This window comes from Thunnus thynnus, chromosome 6 (genome assembly GCF_963924715.1).
Source record: "Thunnus thynnus chromosome 6, fThuThy2.1, whole genome shotgun sequence".
Lineage (NCBI taxonomy): Eukaryota > Metazoa > Chordata > Actinopteri > Scombriformes > Scombridae > Thunnus > Thunnus thynnus.
Genome location: NC_089522.1, coordinates 13,659,254 through 13,676,494, shown reverse-complemented (window position 1 = coordinate 13,676,494; position 17,241 = coordinate 13,659,254). Strand labels below are relative to the sequence as shown.

Genomic DNA, 17,241 nt, shown 5'->3' with positions numbered 1-17,241 from the left:
TTGGTTTATATGCAGTTAATGAATGAACAGTTGATACACATGTATTAATCATTCACAGGCAGGTTGAAAACAGTTCATAAACATCTTCAAAACTCATGAGAACATGCTGAACTTGAAAGCAGTGATGAAAAAAAAAATCTTAACTCAAGGTCCTCTAACTAGATTTCTCATGGAGATTTTAGCCTCATCTCATGGCCTTTATCAGTAGACATAGTATTTCTAAATGTATTAATTAATACTACATGAATACATGTAATAAATACATACATCATATTTAATATTTGTATAAACTTTAAAGATGTAATTTATATAATTACAACTGCTATATCATATCACCAATCATTTACTATTTGTTTATACTTGTTATATTTAAACATGTCTTTATACTTAAAGCTGTGTTACAGTGTGTTATAAATATTCATAAACATAAAACATTCATAAAACAACAGTCTTGTGATTTTTTTTACACCTAAAATATCACAAAAAATAAAAAATATCAGGACTTTCTCTTGCAGTTTCCTTATAAAATTTTAGATCTGTGTCATAGTGTAATTCAACAAACCATCAGCTGAAGAACATAATTATTATAAACATTTTTGTTTTTTAAAATGCAACATTACTGATTTAACAGAGAGTTATTTCAACTCAGACATCAAGAGAAAAAGTCCTCCATAAAGTCAGTTTAAATGATGATGTAAAGTGTCATCAGCATCTTGCACCTCCCACACACACACACACACCCACCTCCCTGGGTGGCCCCCGAAGCCGGTACGACACCTCTGATGGGGGTGGGGGGTGGAGCTGATTGCATAATGTTCCTCAACATCTGACCAGTGTTGACACTTTTGGACGCTCTGTCTGTTTGCTGTTTTGAAGTTCGTCCTCAGTGCAGGTCAACAGGTGAGTTTCCTGACAGTCTTCACTTTGTTGTTTCATTTTTATCATCATTATTATTATTATTATTATCATTATTATTATTATTATTATTATTATTATTATTATTATTATTATTTGTATTATGACCACCATCACGGTTATTTAGATTTTGTTGTTGTAGTGATAATCATACTATTACTATCATGGGTATTAGTAGTGGCTGTGTTATTGTTTTGTCTGTTTATTCATTCATGTCGTGCACACACAGTGTATCCCTGAATGACTCTTGCTGACAGTAATTCAGAAAAAATGAATGTTTGGATACTCCATTACTTTTAAATTGCAGTCTACAGCTAACAGAAAGATGCATATTTGCTTGTGAGCAATACTCAGCTGTACTCCAACAACAACAAAACAATACCAAGATGAACCTTCTGACCCACTTTTGGTGTTTAAAAGGCGCTGGCCTTTGACAAACCAACGTAAAGATAACATCTAACCACAAGAAAGGCCACAGATCCTAAGAATTGCCTTATCTGTTGACCACAGGAGATTGTGAAGGTAATGATCCTCTGGACTCTGTTTGTAAACTAAACTACATATAGAGAAAATCTATAATCATGTGGTGGATTATTTATTGGCAGCGTCTCACAGACCAACATTTATTTTTCCAGCAAGTTTGGGAAACTTTTAACATAGGGGAAATAATAATTAGGAAACAAAAGAATTAGACGCATCCCTGCTGTGTTTTGTAGACGATCAGTTGATAGCAACTTCAGCTGATGACGTATGTCAGGGCAGAACTTGCTCTGCGCCTGCAGAGTGAAGATAAGCAGCAGCAACCTGCCGCACCCTGCAGGAGGCACCTGCTCTACACTCAACCACTTATTAGCCCCTTAGAACGTTTCTGGCCTTGTTAACTATAATGTAATCTATAAAGTTCAGTCGTTCTCCAGTCATCGATATTAGTTTTTCTGTGAAGGTTTTGAAAAAACAACAAAAATAAATAATTATTTTACATATCATGAATGCAGTGATATTCATACTCTATGGTGAATAAGATCTTTTATGAAAGTATTTTCCTGTCTTCCATCTTAACTCAGAGTAAGAACAGCTGGAATACCATGGCTGCCTTTCTTCACCACTGCCCCTTTCTGAAGTCGGTCCCTATGCCAGCTCTGAGGAGAACTGGGACCTCCTTGCTGTCACTGGCCGATCAATGTCCCATCATCGTTCGCCAGATCAGCGTGAGCAGCCCAGCTTCTCTGGATGCCAAGCTGACCGTGTCACCCACCAAAACCAAGCCTCACCGACTTCCCATGGTGGATCAAAGGAGGCTGGTTGCTCAAACGGCCACTCAGGTGGCAGTATCTGTATCGAAGGGCTGCCCTTTTGTCAGCTCTCAGATCGGGATGGTCCGAGCCAGCCCTGAAGTGCAGGAGGATGTGCAACGAGGTAGGAAGAGTTAACCAGCTATAGCAATGCTGCAGTGAACTTACACAACACCAGAGTTACTGAACGAGAACTTTAACAGAACTAAATTTTTCCAAATATCAAAGTAAAGACAAAAATCCAGGACAAAATAGTAATGCAGTGCAACATCTTTCACAGGTAGGGTGACTTCTCTGCTGAGGGATTTAAAGAATTCAATTCTCCCAGCAGCAGCTCCAACCAACACTGTCACCCTCCTCAAAGACAACATGGGTATGTATTACAGTTAAGTTGGTCTGATACTTGCATTTTGTGATAGTGAAGTGATTTCAAGTCAAAACTATCATCCCTGCAGTCGGCCCCAGCTACGACTATGACCACTTCTTCGTTGAGAAGATTGCTGAAAAAAAGAAGGACCACACGTACAGAGTCTTCAAGACCGTGAACCGGAGCGCTGAGGTCTTTCCTTTTGCTGAGGATTACTCCATCTCTGGCCGGGAGGGCTCACAGGTGTCTGTCTGGTGTAGCAACGACTACCTGGGGATGAGTCGGCACCCGCGGGTCCTCAGTGGAATCAGGTAAAATGAGACAGCAAGTTCTTCTATGACAAGTCCATGTCAAGTCTCAAGTTAGTCGTCATGAGTCCAAGTCGCAGCTCTTGTCAAATCAAGTTTCTAGTCCTCGAGAGCAAGTCCAAGTCAAGTCATAAGTCTCAATTCTGATCATTGAAATAACACAGCTTCCCTTTCCTGCCTGTCACTGTCTTATTTATCTATTTACTTTATTTAATTTCATTAATACAAGATCATAGGTCATAATTTGGGAACTGAATGTTTTTGCTGTCAGGTCAGGCCTTAAGAGAGGCAAATGTCAAGTTAGTCAAGTCTTGCAGCAGTCAAGTCCAAGTCCAGTCTCAACTACTTGTTTTTATGAATCAAGTCTAACATGAGTCCAAGTCACAAGTCTCAAGTCTACAGCTCAACATTTGAACCATTTGTATTTGGATAATAGAAGCACATGTAGAGCTTTATCTGTTTTCACTTAGTTACTCAGGTTCCAAATATAAAACACTTTTATTCAAAACAAATATAAAAAAAAGAAAAGACACTTTTCATGACATGGATTATGTGGGCCAGATGTTTCATCTTTTTGTCCTGCATGTCCTCAGAGATGCCCTGGACAAGCACGGTGCAGGAGCAGGTGGGACCAGGAACATCTCCGGCACCAGTAACTACCATGTGTCTCTGGAGAAGGAGCTGGCCCAGCTTCACCAGAAAGACGCAGCTCTGGTCTTCTCCTCCTGCTTCGTGGCAAATGACTCCACCCTCTTCACCCTGGCTAAAATGCTGCCAGGTAAACACTGACTTCTGACCTCTAACACATGGGTCAAATTAATAGATTCAGGTGATGACATTCATAAATGTCAATGTCACAGTTTTCAATTACATGTTTTTAAAATACAGTTTGTCAATTATAGTTGTAGATGCTCTGCAAAGATAATTTTTCACATTTCGTATATTATGTAGAAGAAGGGAATACCATCTGAGTGTTGATACTAGTCGGGGGGGTGTTCATCTCCACTGGTTTCATGGTGTGTTCACTGTCACTTACAGGATGTGAGATCTACTCTGATGCAGGGAACCACGCATCAATGATTCAGGGAATCAGGAACAGCGGAGCCAAGCGTTTCATCTTCCGCCACAATGACAGCCGACACCTGGAAGAACTGCTGAAGCGCTCCGACCCCAAGACACCCAAAATAGTGGCATTTGAGACTGTGCACTCTATGGACGGTGAGTACGACAATGTATGTGTGCATTTAATCAGAATTATGGTAGAGGGTTATAGTCAGAGAGACTAACATTTTGATATTTATTTGTAGTGTACATCATGGCAACCTGTATTGGACTGATCTAAGCTATATGATTAAAGTGGAATTGTCCTAGTTTACTGTATACTGATGGTTGTGTGGTTTATGATAATCACCAGCTGAATATTGTTTTAATAAGTAAATGCTCAAAAACGTAATGTAATGAAAACATGAGCTATAGAAATCCCAAGAATTTCAATCATTGTCTGTTAAAGCAAGAAGTGGACCAACAGCCTTTCCCACACTGTGACAATAATGAGAGGAAATGCCATTAGAAATCTGTTAATGTGACTAATAACTCTACAGTATATGTATATTATGTATATTAAGTCAAATAAGCACCATCAGCAAAGCTCATAATCCATAGCTAATAAAGGGAAAAGCCAGGTTTGGAGTATTTGTATTTCTAAAACAACACAATACAATTATTCAGTCTACATTATCGGTCATTCATCACTGTCTCTCATGGGAGGAAATAGTCCTCCACTCCTCCTCCCCCAGTCTATGTCTCTGACTGATATTACACTGTTGACAGCTCCATAAAGCACAAACTAAAGTCTGAATAGATGACTGTGACCATATCAGTTAATTTCCAAGAGGATTCATTTGAAACACATATAAAAGAAGCTCACTCATTTGATAGACGTGTTCTCTGATTTCTGTTTTTAGGGGATATTTTAACTTTTTTTTTTTTAATTATAAGAACAACTCTCCACATACTATATTTTCAGTACATTTTACAGTACATTTCCAGCTGTTCGCCTATATTACACTGTTTTAATTATGTTATTCTCTTGGGGTTTTCAGGTGCCATATGTCCTCTGGAAGAGCTGTGCGATGTAGCTCATCGTTACGGAGCTCTGACGTTTGTCGATGAGGTTCACGCTGTGGGTCTGTACGGGGCCCACGGAGCTGGAGTGGGAGAGAGAGACAACGTTATGCACAAGATTGACATTGTTTCTGGGACCTTAGGTGAGTGTCTTTTGAGGAAATTCACAAGCTGTAAACTATTTTGTCTTGAAATGTATAATAAAAAATCTTATTTATCAAATAACTTAAAGGCCAATCTCACTCTCATAACTCTTACAACAGTTACCAACCATTATGTTTACCCAACGCCATGCTAAGAGGGGCAAGACAAACGGCTTCAAACCGTCATAGATTAATTGGCCTCTTCCTGGGAAAATGCCCATTTACAGCTATTTGCACAAACTGTAACTGGCATAATGCCAACGTAGCAGCAATAACACTCAACAAGCACGATGCTGCTTTCATGTTGGTTAAACGAGGACAGGAGAGGACCGGGCACTCATCAGAGGAAGCAGAGGTTTTATCAGCTGGGTGCCAGCTCCACTCCCACTCTGGTCGTACTGATAAAACCATCATCACAGAGGCCATGCTGTGTTGTAGCTTTATGACAACTTTACGGCTTTGGGTAGAAATCCTTGTCAAGCACACATCAAGTGTTAATAAATCCTCCTGGATTACTACACTTGACTTTACAAAGCATGGTCGCAAGTGTCCACTTGGCAATAAATAAATAAATAAACAAGCTTAATGAAATAACAAATAAATAGCTGGTGGTGTATCAATGCACAAAACTTCATCATGATACATCATGGTGATGTCACGATTTAATGCAAAATCATCATCGTTTGTCACATTGTTTAATTTAAATAAAACAGTGAATTTAGTCTCACCACCAGCAGCTTATATAAAACAAATTATTTAAATAAAATATTATATGTTAATCTCTAAATCTCATCTACCTCAACAATCACACACTCCATTCACTATATTTATTGAATTGTATTGAACATATGATTACACATTTTATTAAAAAATATTCTCATTTCACCAATTGACTACCTGAATGTGTTATTTTTTGTGAGAAAGGTTCTTTACTTTCATAAAAGTAGTAAAAATGTAAAAATATATAATCACAACTCCTGCATTAAAAATTACAGAAGTATCATTTACAAAGATACTTATGTATTAAAAGTAAAAGTACTTATTATGCTGAAGGGCCCTTTTCCAAATGTTATGTTATTGTATAGGTTATTATTGTTATGTGTCATTATTACTGATGAAAAACTTTATATATTGCTGGATAGTTTAATCTATAGCAATGCATCAAATTTTATAAACTTATCATATGGTTTGTATATAAAATCTTAATCTACAAAGTAACTTAAGCTGTCAACTGAATTGTAAAATGTAGTAAAATGTATAATATTCCCCTCTGAAATGTATTAGTATAGAAAAAGTAGAGTACTACAAAGTGGAAATACCTTAAGTATTACTAAACGATGTTATATTTGTACTTCATGTCTCCTGACCTCATCTCACCTTCTGTCATCTGTTGCTGTTCCAGGCAAAGCCTTCGGCTGTGTGGGAGGCTACATCGCCAGCAGCGCCGCCCTGGTGGACACAGTGCGCTCCTTCGCAGCCGGCTTCATCTTCACCACTGCCCTGCCCCCGATGGCCCTGGCTGGAGCCCTGGAGTCTGTGCGGGTCCTGAAGAGCCCTGAAGGACAGGTGCTCCGCAGAGCCCACCAGAGGAACGTCAAACACATGAGGCAGCTGCTCATGGATAAAGGCCTGCCTGTGGTCAACTGCCCCAGCCACATCATCCCCATACGGGTATGAAGATGTAGCACTGCTGCTCCTTCCTCTACTATATTATTTCACTTTTCTTCTGACTTCTGTTAAATGATACATGCTAAACATCAAAAGACTTCTACCCTTAAATTATTTACATAATAATAATAGACTTCTTCCATGTTTGGTTATAATAAAATTTATGAATTTCAAAAAGAAATTATATGTAATTAAGTTAATTAAATTGTCATTTAACTTATACTAACTTGAATACTATTGTGGCACCATTTAAGTTGATGGTTCTATTTTAAAATACAAATATTAATACATATAATGATGTATGCTTTTTATTTTTAATCTACATGCTAATTTAATTATGCTTTTTTGAATGCATTTATGTATAAGCTAATTGTAATATCATCAGAAAAGTCTATAATTATTTCAGTAGCACACTCTGTACACCATAAATCAATTCAAACACAGTAATGGCTTTATGCTAAATAAAACCATCCTCCAAATGGCTAATGTCCCCTTTCATGGTCCATTTCCTAGGTGGGCAATGCTGAGCTGAACACTAAGGTGTGTGACACCCTGCTGGAGAAACACAACATCTACGTCCAGGCCATCAACTACCCCACAGTGCCTCGTGGTGAGGAGCTGCTGCGCTTGGCTCCCTCTCCTCATCACGACCCCGCCATGATGAACTACTTTGTGGGTGAGTGTGGGAATCCTTACTGAAATTAGGACAAAGTGACTCTGGTAAATGTCCAATCAAGATAAGCAGGGACAGTAGGTACAATGAGTGATTTATATTTGTCCTTTGCAAGTCTCTCTGCTTTGTAAACTTACTGTAAATGGGTCGGCAGTGCAGTAAGAATGAAAGAGATGCAGATCTTAAAATTGTCCCTCAGTAGCAAAAGCAACACTATAACCTCAGTTAAGACAGAGAAATAAATATTGGCATTTAATTTGTTATTCTTATAAATGTTTGTGTTTCATTCACAGATAAACTCGTGGAGGTGTGGCAGGAGGCGGGGCTTCTGATCAACAGCCCGGCCACGGCTTCCTGCACCTTCTGCGACCGCCCGCTGCACTTTGACCTCATGAGTGAGTGGGAGAAATCCTACTTTGGCAACATGGAACCACAATACATAACTGTGTCTGCATAACAGCGAAGCACATGTAGCGTCTCAACACAAGTTACACAGACAGTATATGTACAAATTTAATGCTACAATGTATTCAGCATCATTTTAAATGATAAAGTCCTACTTCATGTGCATTAAGAATATTAATGAACTGACATTGTTCTTGACTTTTAACATTCATTGACACTTTCATGTGAATGATATGGACTGGATTACAGCATTTATTTAACTTTTCCTGTATTTATGCTTACAAAATTGTGTTTGCTGTCATGGATATGATTAAAGAAAACTGTGCCTCTTCCAGTTTGAAAGCATAAAACCTGCACATTGGGCACTTTCTTAAATCTTATATCTAGGTGTGATGGTTTGAATTAAACAATACTATTTAAATTCATGTTGCGTGATTTCCTTCATACCGTGTAATACAACCATCATCTGCCTGCATTTGCAGATTATTTCAGTTACTGATCTTTCACTTCACTCTCACTCAGAGGACGTCTTTCCAACGAATGTCTGAATTTCCAGAGTAATTGGTTCCTAAAATAAATTATAAAAATGAATAAATTAAAATACAATAAATTTGTGGTATGGAAAATCTGTACTGTTCACATAATCTAATATTCAATATAGTGTTTTGCTGTTATTATAAAGATATTATCATAAAAAAACAATGATCTCATTGTTTGTATTTGCATTTAATTTGCTTTTGTTTGCTTTTTTGTTTTCTTTGTGACGCTTTTTGTAACTTTAAAAAAGTGCTGTACAAATAAAGTATTATTATTATTATCAGTATTATTGTTATTTAACATACACTGCTGTTAATCCTACATACTTAATTTGAACCGGGAAGACATGATAAGAACCGAAGCACCGTGTCCTAAAACACTGTGGAAGAGTCCTCGACGAGATAGATCGTTCCTCTACAATACAACATTTTCAGGTACAGGCACTACATCATGATGGCTACATCATTTAACCTCGGCTGGAGCTCTTGTGTCCTGTGCGGCTCTCAATCAACATTAGTTGACATTGCAAGGGCTGGCTACTTCTCGTTTGACCCTTGCCCTCAGTCTGCGGAGCTCTGCGTTCTCACTGTCCACAACAAGGCCGCATTCAATCAATGTCCAAGCTTTGCTGAGCTGCTGCTCCCCGTAGTGCAGCAGTGCCCCCCGCAAGAAGCACTCAGCCAGACGCAGCCTGCCCAGACCAGCTTCCACGCACTGGATGGCCTGGTCCCTGTGGAGCTCTAAGGCCCGGCTGAAGTCCTCCAGAGCTGGTCCTTCTCTGGAACACAACACCAGGCTGCGACCTCGACGACACAGGTCCTCCGCCCAGACTTGGGGGTCATCTGAGCCGCTGGGGTCGGATCCACCGTGTTTCTGGATAACTCGGTCTAGGTCAGCTATGGCCCTCTTGTGTAAGCCCAGCTGTGCAAGGCAAGCAGCCCGCTGGCGAAGATACTGGAGTCTGTGATTGCCCACCGCTTGTATCGCCACATTCAGGAGGGTGAGGGCCTGATCCCACTGGCCAGCTGATGACACACTGCTGGCCTCCTGTGCTGCTGCCTGTTGCAATACAAATGTAAAAATATGACATTAATTTATGCATAAATACTCCTTATCTACAACACTTAAGTGAGATTATGGAAAGATGCTGTTGTCTTAACATTATTTATGTACTCCATCATCATACATTACGCATACTTCGCCATCTTTTCTGACCTTACTGTCAATGTTAAACATGAAATATTCATTATATGTTCAGAGAGAACATAAATGAATGTCAGTACACTTTCATTTTCTTTGTTTTTGTTTTTTTAATTGCCAATCATGTTAACTTATTTGAAGGATACCATGACATCAGACAGAAGACATTAAATTAAAATTTCATGCAGGTGAAATAAGAAACTATTCTGAGAGTAGATATCAGGGACTTCAGAGTGTCACAGAGGAGCTCAGCTCTATCAGTGTGGAGAAGATTGAAAAACAAACACCACAAATTAGATAGCAAGTGTTTCAATTTCATAATCTCTTCAGCAAGTGTGTGAGTTTATTCTTCTATACAAGCCAATAAATAAATGTACTGACAAAACTCTCTTGAACAAAAAAAAACAATAAATCCTAAAGGCTCATTTCATTTTACAGCCTCAGTGAAACTGAATGTATTTTAATCAGAAAGATTTGTTTTATGTAAATTGCTCTGTATCTACTAAAAAACAGAGATGTAGGCACAGTCTTTAGTTCTGTTATGAGGACGTCTGCAGATAAATTGTAAAACTAACTTGCTGATGATGGGGGAATAAAAAATGCTTCCATAGCTCGAACAAATCATTTTGCCTATGGCGCTCATTTCGAAAATTGAAATCTATTATTCCAGTAGCCTTACCTGTGCCATGTGTTTTCGCTGATTGAACGGGATGAGGTCCAGTAAAAAGTCCAAACTGGATGGATCTTTCTCAGTGAGTTTGCTGAGCCTGCGAGCTGCGCTGCAGTAATTCTGCTGCCAGGCCTCCACCACACCCAACCTGGCCTGGGCCACTGCATCTCTTGGCTCCTGACCAAACACCTGGCTCAGATGAGCTCCTGCTGCCTTCAATTCACCTGGAGCAGATGGACCATAATAGCAGAAGTAAGGATCACTGTAAACTAGGTTCAATGGTTCTTTTTTGTCAAAGACGAAACATCGAACAGCCTAATCCATAATCTCCTCACCAGACCATTTCCAGTGACATCAAGGATCTCACTGAGAATTCAAGCAGCACATTTCGGCAAAGTTCCCCTCTCACCTTTGGCTAAAAGTATGTCCACATAGAGGAGATGCCATCTGGGGTTTCTGCAGTCTGTCCTCATCAGAGCTCCACTGATTATAAAAGCCTCTCTGAGCTGCTCTTCCTGGCAGGGGACAGCACTAGTAACCAGGATGTCTGACAGACTGGTCCTGCAGAACTGATGCAACCAATCACAGACCAGTTTCCGTGCCTTGTCCTTGAGTGACAGGATGTCTTTGGTGACTATGTCAGTGTTTATCTGAAGTGCTGCCAGGATATCATGAGTGCATTCCTACAGCATGGAAAAAGGCAGTTTGAATTTACATTTAAATGGAATAAACACATCTCCTGCACCAGACAATTTTATGTAAATTTACCTCTGGAGATCAAATCTTGGAGATCCCATATGCCCAAATTATTGCAAATGATAGGAGTGTTCTCTTCTCTGCTAACATGAAATGCTAACTTTTGCGTCTTTTTTCCTGCCAACGTTGGTTTGCATATATATATATATACATATATATATGTGTAGAGGTAGAGAGAGAGTGAAAGAGAGAGAGAGAGTGAGAGAGAGAGAGAGTACTGGCAGTTTACAGATGTCATTAATATTGTGACACCTAAAATTACAGTTTTCAAACTGTTAACTTTCACTGCCAGTTGCAGCCACAAATATGTAAAGCTGCCTAGTGTAGCTCCAAGTCGAGAGGAGGCCAGAGAAAAAAATAAGAATAAAATCTACCACAAGGTGTTTACAAGGTTTTGAGACTAAAATGTTTTTTTTAGAGAGGGAGTAAACTGTTTAAAATACAGGTTCTGAGTAACGGCACATTTTGACAGCGTTGCAACTCCAGAATACCTTTTGTTGGCTCAGCATGAGGTAGGTGAAGCCTCTTCCACAGAGGGCCTGAACGTGTTTCGGGTGCTCCCTAAGAATGGCACTGAAATCAAAGATGGCTGTCTTTCGTTGGCCCAGCAGGGCATAACACCTCGCTCTCTCCAGCAAGGAGTCTGCTGCCTCGCCACCTTGACAAAGACAATTACCTGATTGGTTTCACAATATTCGTATAATACTTCATAATATCATATTGACCCATTATCGTTTTATTGGATACTTCAATCTTTGTATATAAACAATGACTAATCCAAATATCCTGATCAGTGACAAGTATGATATGTGTTGACAGATTGACACTGACAGGTTTTTATTCATGTTTGTTGTCTTTTAGTTAAATCATATGGCTAATCTGCCTGCTGCTTTTTATTCAGTGTTTGAAGAGATACTGAACTGAAGCCAAATCAATTCTCTTTATCATCCCTCTAATCATTCCTTCTGTCTAGATTAAAGGATTACCCACTATTACTTCAGTCAACAATGAGAGTCAGACCAATAACAAACATCAGTATCTTTCTTATCAATCAGATTCTAATCACCAGAAGCCATGATGGCGATGGAGAGATAGGCCACAGCCTCCCTGACAGCCCTCTCCTCTCTCTTGGCCTCCAGGATGCGTTTTGCAGCGGAGTGGCAGTGTGCCTGCAGCAGCGCCCGGTCCCTCTGTTGTGCGACCGCCAACAGGGGGCGCAAGCAGCTAGTATCACCGCACTGAATGAGCTTTTTCAGCAGCTGTGAGGAAAAGACAGAAGTGAAATCTTCATCTCCTTCACTATAAATGTCATAAAATTAATAAATATATTAAGCTACCTGACAGGAAATTCATAACCCTGCAGGCTATCTGTGACTATAAACTCTATTTATAAAAAAAATTGTTTGAAAGTAGAAGCTGTACATCTAACATTTTTTTTCTAATATATTAATTAAATTCAAAAATGAAAAACAGTACAACTGATGATTTCATGCTGTACGCGCTGGTGGTTCTACAGGTGACAACTCAGTTTCAGTGTTTATCTCGTCTGCTGGTCAGCACTGCGATACTGCAGCTCTACTGTTGCACATTTGTATTTGTGTGCCTGAGGCTGGTGTGATGAGATTTACTGTGTTATATTTCTTACAGCACCAGCTTTGGCAAAGTTTCATCAACTCATATGCAAGTTAAGAAATCTAATTAGAGGGGGTGTAAATGAGTCCTTGTGGTTCTTTATTTCCTGAACGTGGGCACTTTGAAGCTGCGTCCAGAGAGCAATTTGAGTGAATGAGATTAACACAGGCCTTTCTCACTCCAGCTCTATGCCGAATTTAATTGGGTTTGTTCTGGACAATCAGGCTCCTCGCTCTGTTTTTAATCAGGCTACTGAAACTACATTGCAACATTGTATTAAAAGTCCTTGCAATACAGAAGGTGGCCCAAAAGTTTTTCATACAAATGTGTCCCTATAATTACAAGGACAGGATGATTAATTTCAAGAAGTTGTCGCAGAGATGAATTAAATGAATAAATGTGTCTGCTGCTTGTGAAACCACCAATGAAACATTTGCCAGATCTTCACCTGGCATGAAATGAAATCTTGGTGCCTCTGGACCTCACTTTGGGACCCACTGCCCTAAAACTACGTACCTGATTGGTGTCATAGAGAAAGCCCCGGTGCAGCTGCAGCAGGGCGAGGCGAGCCAGAACAGGTGCCCGAGGACATGTGGGCCCGATGGAGAGCAGTAGCCGGTAGGCCTCCTCCACCCGACCAAGCTGGTACAAGGCGTCTGCTGCCAGGATCTGAGGCCCATCAGCACTGGGCTGCAGCTCCATCAGTAGCACAGCCAGGGACTGGACACCAGCAGGAGTCCTAATGCACAGAGACCAGGAACATTTAATGAGCTGAGAAAGTATGAATGAGAACTGTTATTAGAGCAAATATCATCAACTGAAAATGAAATTTATTGAGATGATGAGATTTTGGTGAAGTGATAGACCATTGAGCAAACTGTATGTGAGATTAACATCATACCCGGCTCTGTGGTTGTCTCTCTTTGATGGGGCCTGAAGCTGATCCCCCTGCAGTGGCTGCTGGGAGTTTTCACTTGAACTGGAGGTGGATCCGTGCTCTCCAGTCCCCTCCAGCATGACTCGTCCCTGCTCCAATAAAACAGTAATCAGCAGCCCCCGGCAGTTCCATGGCACTAAGCAGCGAACAGTCAGTGCTGTTTCCTGAGGCTGCAGCCTGCTGGCTGTCACATAATCTAGTGCTGTGAGGTAGTTGAAGCCGCCCATCATACGAAGAAGCCCCCTGCCACAGAGTGCCCGTACACAGCTGGATGGGTGGGGGGCATTGTGTTCAATCACAGCCTGGAAGTCTTCTAACGCCCCCTTGTGGTCATCATTGAGAAGTCGTGCATATCCACGAAGAACTTGCACAGTGTTCTGATAGCTCTGCTGACCTTGTGCAGCAGCTAGCTGGCTACAGATAGAGAGGGCCTCTTTGTGTCCCCCTCTGAGAAGGAGACAGTCAGCCAGTCGTACCCGCAGCTCTCTGCCTCCCCCGTCAGGCTCTAAATGGCACAGAGTCCGTAACTGAGAGATCACAGGGTCCAAAAGTTCAACTCCCTCTGTGGACCGCAGGTCTGGACGAATGAGGACCCTCTCTCTGTAGCTAGATAAGCCCCTCTCTGCCTGCTGACGGAGATGGTTACGAGCAGCCACCCCTGTACCGTGATCTGTGAAGAGCTTTTGGAAATAAGTTCGAGCACAGGCAGGGTGGATCTCAAATGCCTCCCCCAGATCCCTGCAGGCCTCTGCAGTTCTCCCGCCCGCTGAGAAGCAGGCAGCTGCTCGACCGGTTAAAAGTCTAGCTCTCCTCTCAGGTGTGTCTTGGACTGTATCGTCTATACTACTCTCTGACATTTGCTGACAATGACTTTGCTGCAAGACAGCAGAATACACCTCTGCACTGTCCCCAAACCTGCCTGTGAAAAACAAATGTGCTGCTTGAATTTCCTGCACTTCTCTGTTACTTGGTGAGAGAGCCGACAAAAACTCAGTCATTGTATAAGACTCAACGTCTAGCTTTTCCTTCCTCTTTGTTGTCACTTCACACTCACTGTCAAACATCAGAGAGGGATGTATGTGCAGTATTTGGTCTGTGAAGGCTTTCACTATTTTGGGTAGGTGCTGAGCTTGTCTGCTCTTCACCAGTGTGACAGTTTCCGATTTGTTGCTCTTGTAAGCGTTGAGGTAAAGCTTTAGTCCCTTGACACTGTGAGGCTCTGAGAACAAGCACGCCAGGGCACGAGTTATCTCCAACACCACGCGAGTAGACCCCTCTGGATGAGGGGTTCGCTTCCCTTCAAGCAGAGCAGTGCAGCGAGCAAAAATCTCCTCACAACCATGCCTGCCACTATGAAGGAGAGACTCCATTTTGAAAATGGTGGCAGAAAGATTGTTGGGACAGAGTGTGGACAGAAACACAGCTGCTAGACCTTTATTAAGACCCTCAGCAGGCGGAGTCTCCCCATGACTGTCAAGCCAACCTTCTAGAGTAGAGATTACCCCACACAGGCTGGACAATTTTCGCAGGTGGGACACAGTGGAGGTGGCGTGAGTCCTGAAGGCAGACATGTAGAGGAAGGTTGCCCTCCCCAGCTCTCCAGCCTCAAGGAACCTGTCTCCATCCTCACATAGCTCTGAAACATTGACTCCAGGTCGAACCACAGCAGTCATGATCAGGCAGCAGACCCTCTGTCTGTTCTTCTCTCCTCAGCTGCTCACAGCGATGACATCATAGACGTCACCTGATGGGTATAATTTTAAATTATTAGTTCAAATAGCAGTATTATCAATACTGCGCATACTGTATCAAATTGTCTCACAACAGGCCTTTTTCACAGCAGACATTTTGACTTGTCATAGTAGGAAACGCACAGGTGTTTCTAACAACATTAACAGCGGCTCCTTTCTATTCAAATGTCCCAGTAAGTCATGACAGTGTCACAGTGAGCCAGCACGCACAATACCAGTACACTGAAATTGAAGCAGCTAAATGGAATTCAGTTCATAGTTAATTTTATTATTTACACCCGGGCTTTTCCTACTGTGACATGTCAAAATGTCAGCCTGTGAGTAATAAGCAAACTCTTCGCACTGAGATATCAGTTTTAGTATTCTGACATATTAAAAACAATGTTGTTGTTGGTTCAATATTATTTTTACTGCTGATATCTGACATATTGTGGCACTGGCGTTTTGTGATAGTATGTGAAGTATGACACTGATGCAACTCCCAGTTTAGCAGCAGGATAAAGGTATTATGGTCCTGCTTTCGACCTCATTAGCCCTTTATAAACACTAGAATTGTGTTAAACTAATATTTTTAGGGTGGACATGCTGAATGTTGATTTTCAGTGACATTTTGTTTCTCACAAATGTTGACTGTTTCTTCTAAGACATTTAAATAGTTAATTCAACAGTGAGGATTTTATTGTAATATAGTATGTATTAGTATTGCCCAATTTAGGAATTGGTTTTTGGCCTCAAAGACTGAGTGACTCAGTTTATTGTTCAGCCTTGACATTTGATGAACGTGTAGGAGGCACTGATGACTGGACATTGATATATATCATGACTCAACTACTAGTCAAATACTGTCTCAATGTGGTCTCAACTAACTGGCAGGATTAATAAAATGTCTAATTTTAAAACGCCCCCGTGTGGGTGGGATTTTTGCTCTTTCTGACCCATGGTTCACCTACCTGCTCCTTTTGTTGCCCAAAGTAGATCCACCGACACTTGAACAATCCGTGACTTTTTAAAGTCTGAATAAGAAAACCACTCACCGACACGGTCAAAGTCGGTCAGCTCATTTTCTGCTGCAGAACATCCCGAGAACAGAAAACCTGGGCCCCATTTTTGTAATTCAATAGCTCTCCACTCAGAGTTGCCAGGACAACACGGTGTGTCCGCTAATACCTACAACAAAAACTGCAGCTCAGTTTTTTTTAAGTAAGCAGCAGATTGGAAAACAGAAAAAACAACAAGATAAAAACAAACCAGGCGGAAAAAGCTTCATATCCCGATATAAACTCTTCCTGGCTCTGTCTGTTCCTCCTGTTGTCGGGATGGGACGGTCCTGGTGAGCTGTTGTCCTCTTGAGCACAGCTCTGGTTGCCATAGAAACCACTAACACTCGTTTTAGATGACCCAGAGAAAAGGTCATTTTAATAGGTTATAACCATTAAAATAAATAGCCAATTAAAATGACCTTTTACTGTCTATATAAGTTGCGTGTACGCTCAGTTATCAGTGGTGGAAGAAGTATTTTTTCAGATCCTTTACTTAAGTAAATGTATCAATACAGCAATGTAAAAATACTCCATTACAAGTAAAAGTCCTGCATGAAAAATCCTTCTTAACTACATGAGTATTATCAGCTTGATGTAGTTAAAGTAGCCTATTGCAGTAAAAGTAGTGGTTTGATCCCTATACATGACATCATTAGATTATTAATACTGAAGCATCAGTGTTAGAGCAGCATGTTATTGTTGTAGCTGCTGGAGGTGGAGCTAGTTTCAACTACTTTATATACAGTTAACTAGTATAACTGTATATAAAGTTAACTAACTAGTTAGCTTGTTTAGTCCAGTGGTTCCCAACCTAGGGGTCGGG

General features: G+C 40.8%; 2 protein-coding genes across 7 annotated transcripts; one reads left to right on the top strand and one right to left on the bottom strand.

Moving 5' to 3' along the window:
- Positions 1–742: 742 nt before the first annotated feature.
- On the top strand, positions 743–8,712 carry alas2 (aminolevulinate, delta-, synthase 2). Of its 3 annotated transcripts, none has more exons than XM_067591881.1 (11): positions 811–900; positions 1,270–1,437; positions 1,980–2,331; positions 2,488–2,580; positions 2,663–2,885; positions 3,476–3,660; positions 3,921–4,100; positions 4,985–5,149; positions 6,552–6,820; positions 7,331–7,493; positions 7,784–8,712. In XM_067591881.1, the coding sequence occupies exons 3-11, from the start codon at positions 2,001–2,003 to the stop codon at positions 7,945–7,947; spliced, it is 1,773 nt and encodes a 590-aa protein (XP_067447982.1). In that variant the 5' UTR covers positions 811–900; positions 1,270–1,437; positions 1,980–2,000; the 3' UTR covers positions 7,948–8,712. The 3 variants fall into 3 exon arrangements, with proteins under 3 accessions (XP_067447981.1, XP_067447982.1, XP_067447983.1); XM_067591882.1 differs by having other exon boundaries at positions 849–900; positions 1,336–1,437; XM_067591880.1 differs by lacking the exon at positions 1,270–1,437 and having other exon boundaries at positions 743–900.
- A 43-nt stretch (positions 8,713–8,755) lies between these two features.
- ttc34 (tetratricopeptide repeat domain 34) lies at positions 8,756–16,759 on the bottom strand. Of its 4 annotated transcripts, XM_067591876.1 has the most exons (9): positions 16,627–16,740; positions 16,329–16,545; positions 13,592–15,371; positions 13,207–13,429; positions 12,125–12,317; positions 11,550–11,716; positions 10,712–10,985; positions 10,312–10,526; positions 8,756–9,491 (listed from the first exon to the last, which is right to left on the bottom strand). In XM_067591876.1, exons 3-9 carry the CDS (start codon positions 15,298–15,300, stop codon positions 8,946–8,948), a joined length of 3,327 nt encoding a protein of 1,108 aa, XP_067447977.1. In that variant the 5' UTR covers positions 15,301–15,371; positions 16,329–16,545; positions 16,627–16,740; the 3' UTR covers positions 8,756–8,945. The 4 variants fall into 4 exon arrangements, with proteins under 4 accessions (XP_067447977.1, XP_067447976.1, XP_067447978.1 ...); XM_067591875.1 differs by having other exon boundaries at positions 16,329–16,759; XM_067591877.1 differs by having other exon boundaries at positions 16,413–16,759.
- Between the last annotated feature and the right edge of the window lie 482 nt (positions 16,760–17,241).

Excerpts from the sequence above, each read along its gene's own strand:
- alas2 (XM_067591880.1), top strand. The coding sequence starts at position 2,001 with ATGGCTGCCTTTCTTCACCACTGCCCCTTTCTGAAGTCGGTCCCTATG. Across the intron at positions 2,581-2,662 it reads CCTCCTCAAAGACAACATGG|TCGGCCCCAGCTACGACTAT; the intron begins GTATGTATTACA and ends TCATCCCTGCAG. Across the intron at positions 6,821-7,330 it reads GCCACATCATCCCCATACGG|GTGGGCAATGCTGAGCTGAA; the intron begins GTATGAAGATGT and ends TCCATTTCCTAG.
- ttc34 (XM_067591875.1), bottom strand. The coding sequence starts at position 15,300 with ATGACTGCTGTGGTTCGACCTGGAGTCAATGTTTCAGAGCTATGTGAG. Across the intron at positions 13,430-13,591 it reads AGAGACAACCACAGAGCCGG|GACTCCTGCTGGTGTCCAGT; the intron begins GTATGATGTTAA and ends TCTGTGCATTAG. Across the intron at positions 9,492-10,311 it reads AGCGAAAACACATGGCACAG|GCAGCAGCACAGGAGGCCAG; the intron begins GTAAGGCTACTG and ends GTATTGCAACAG.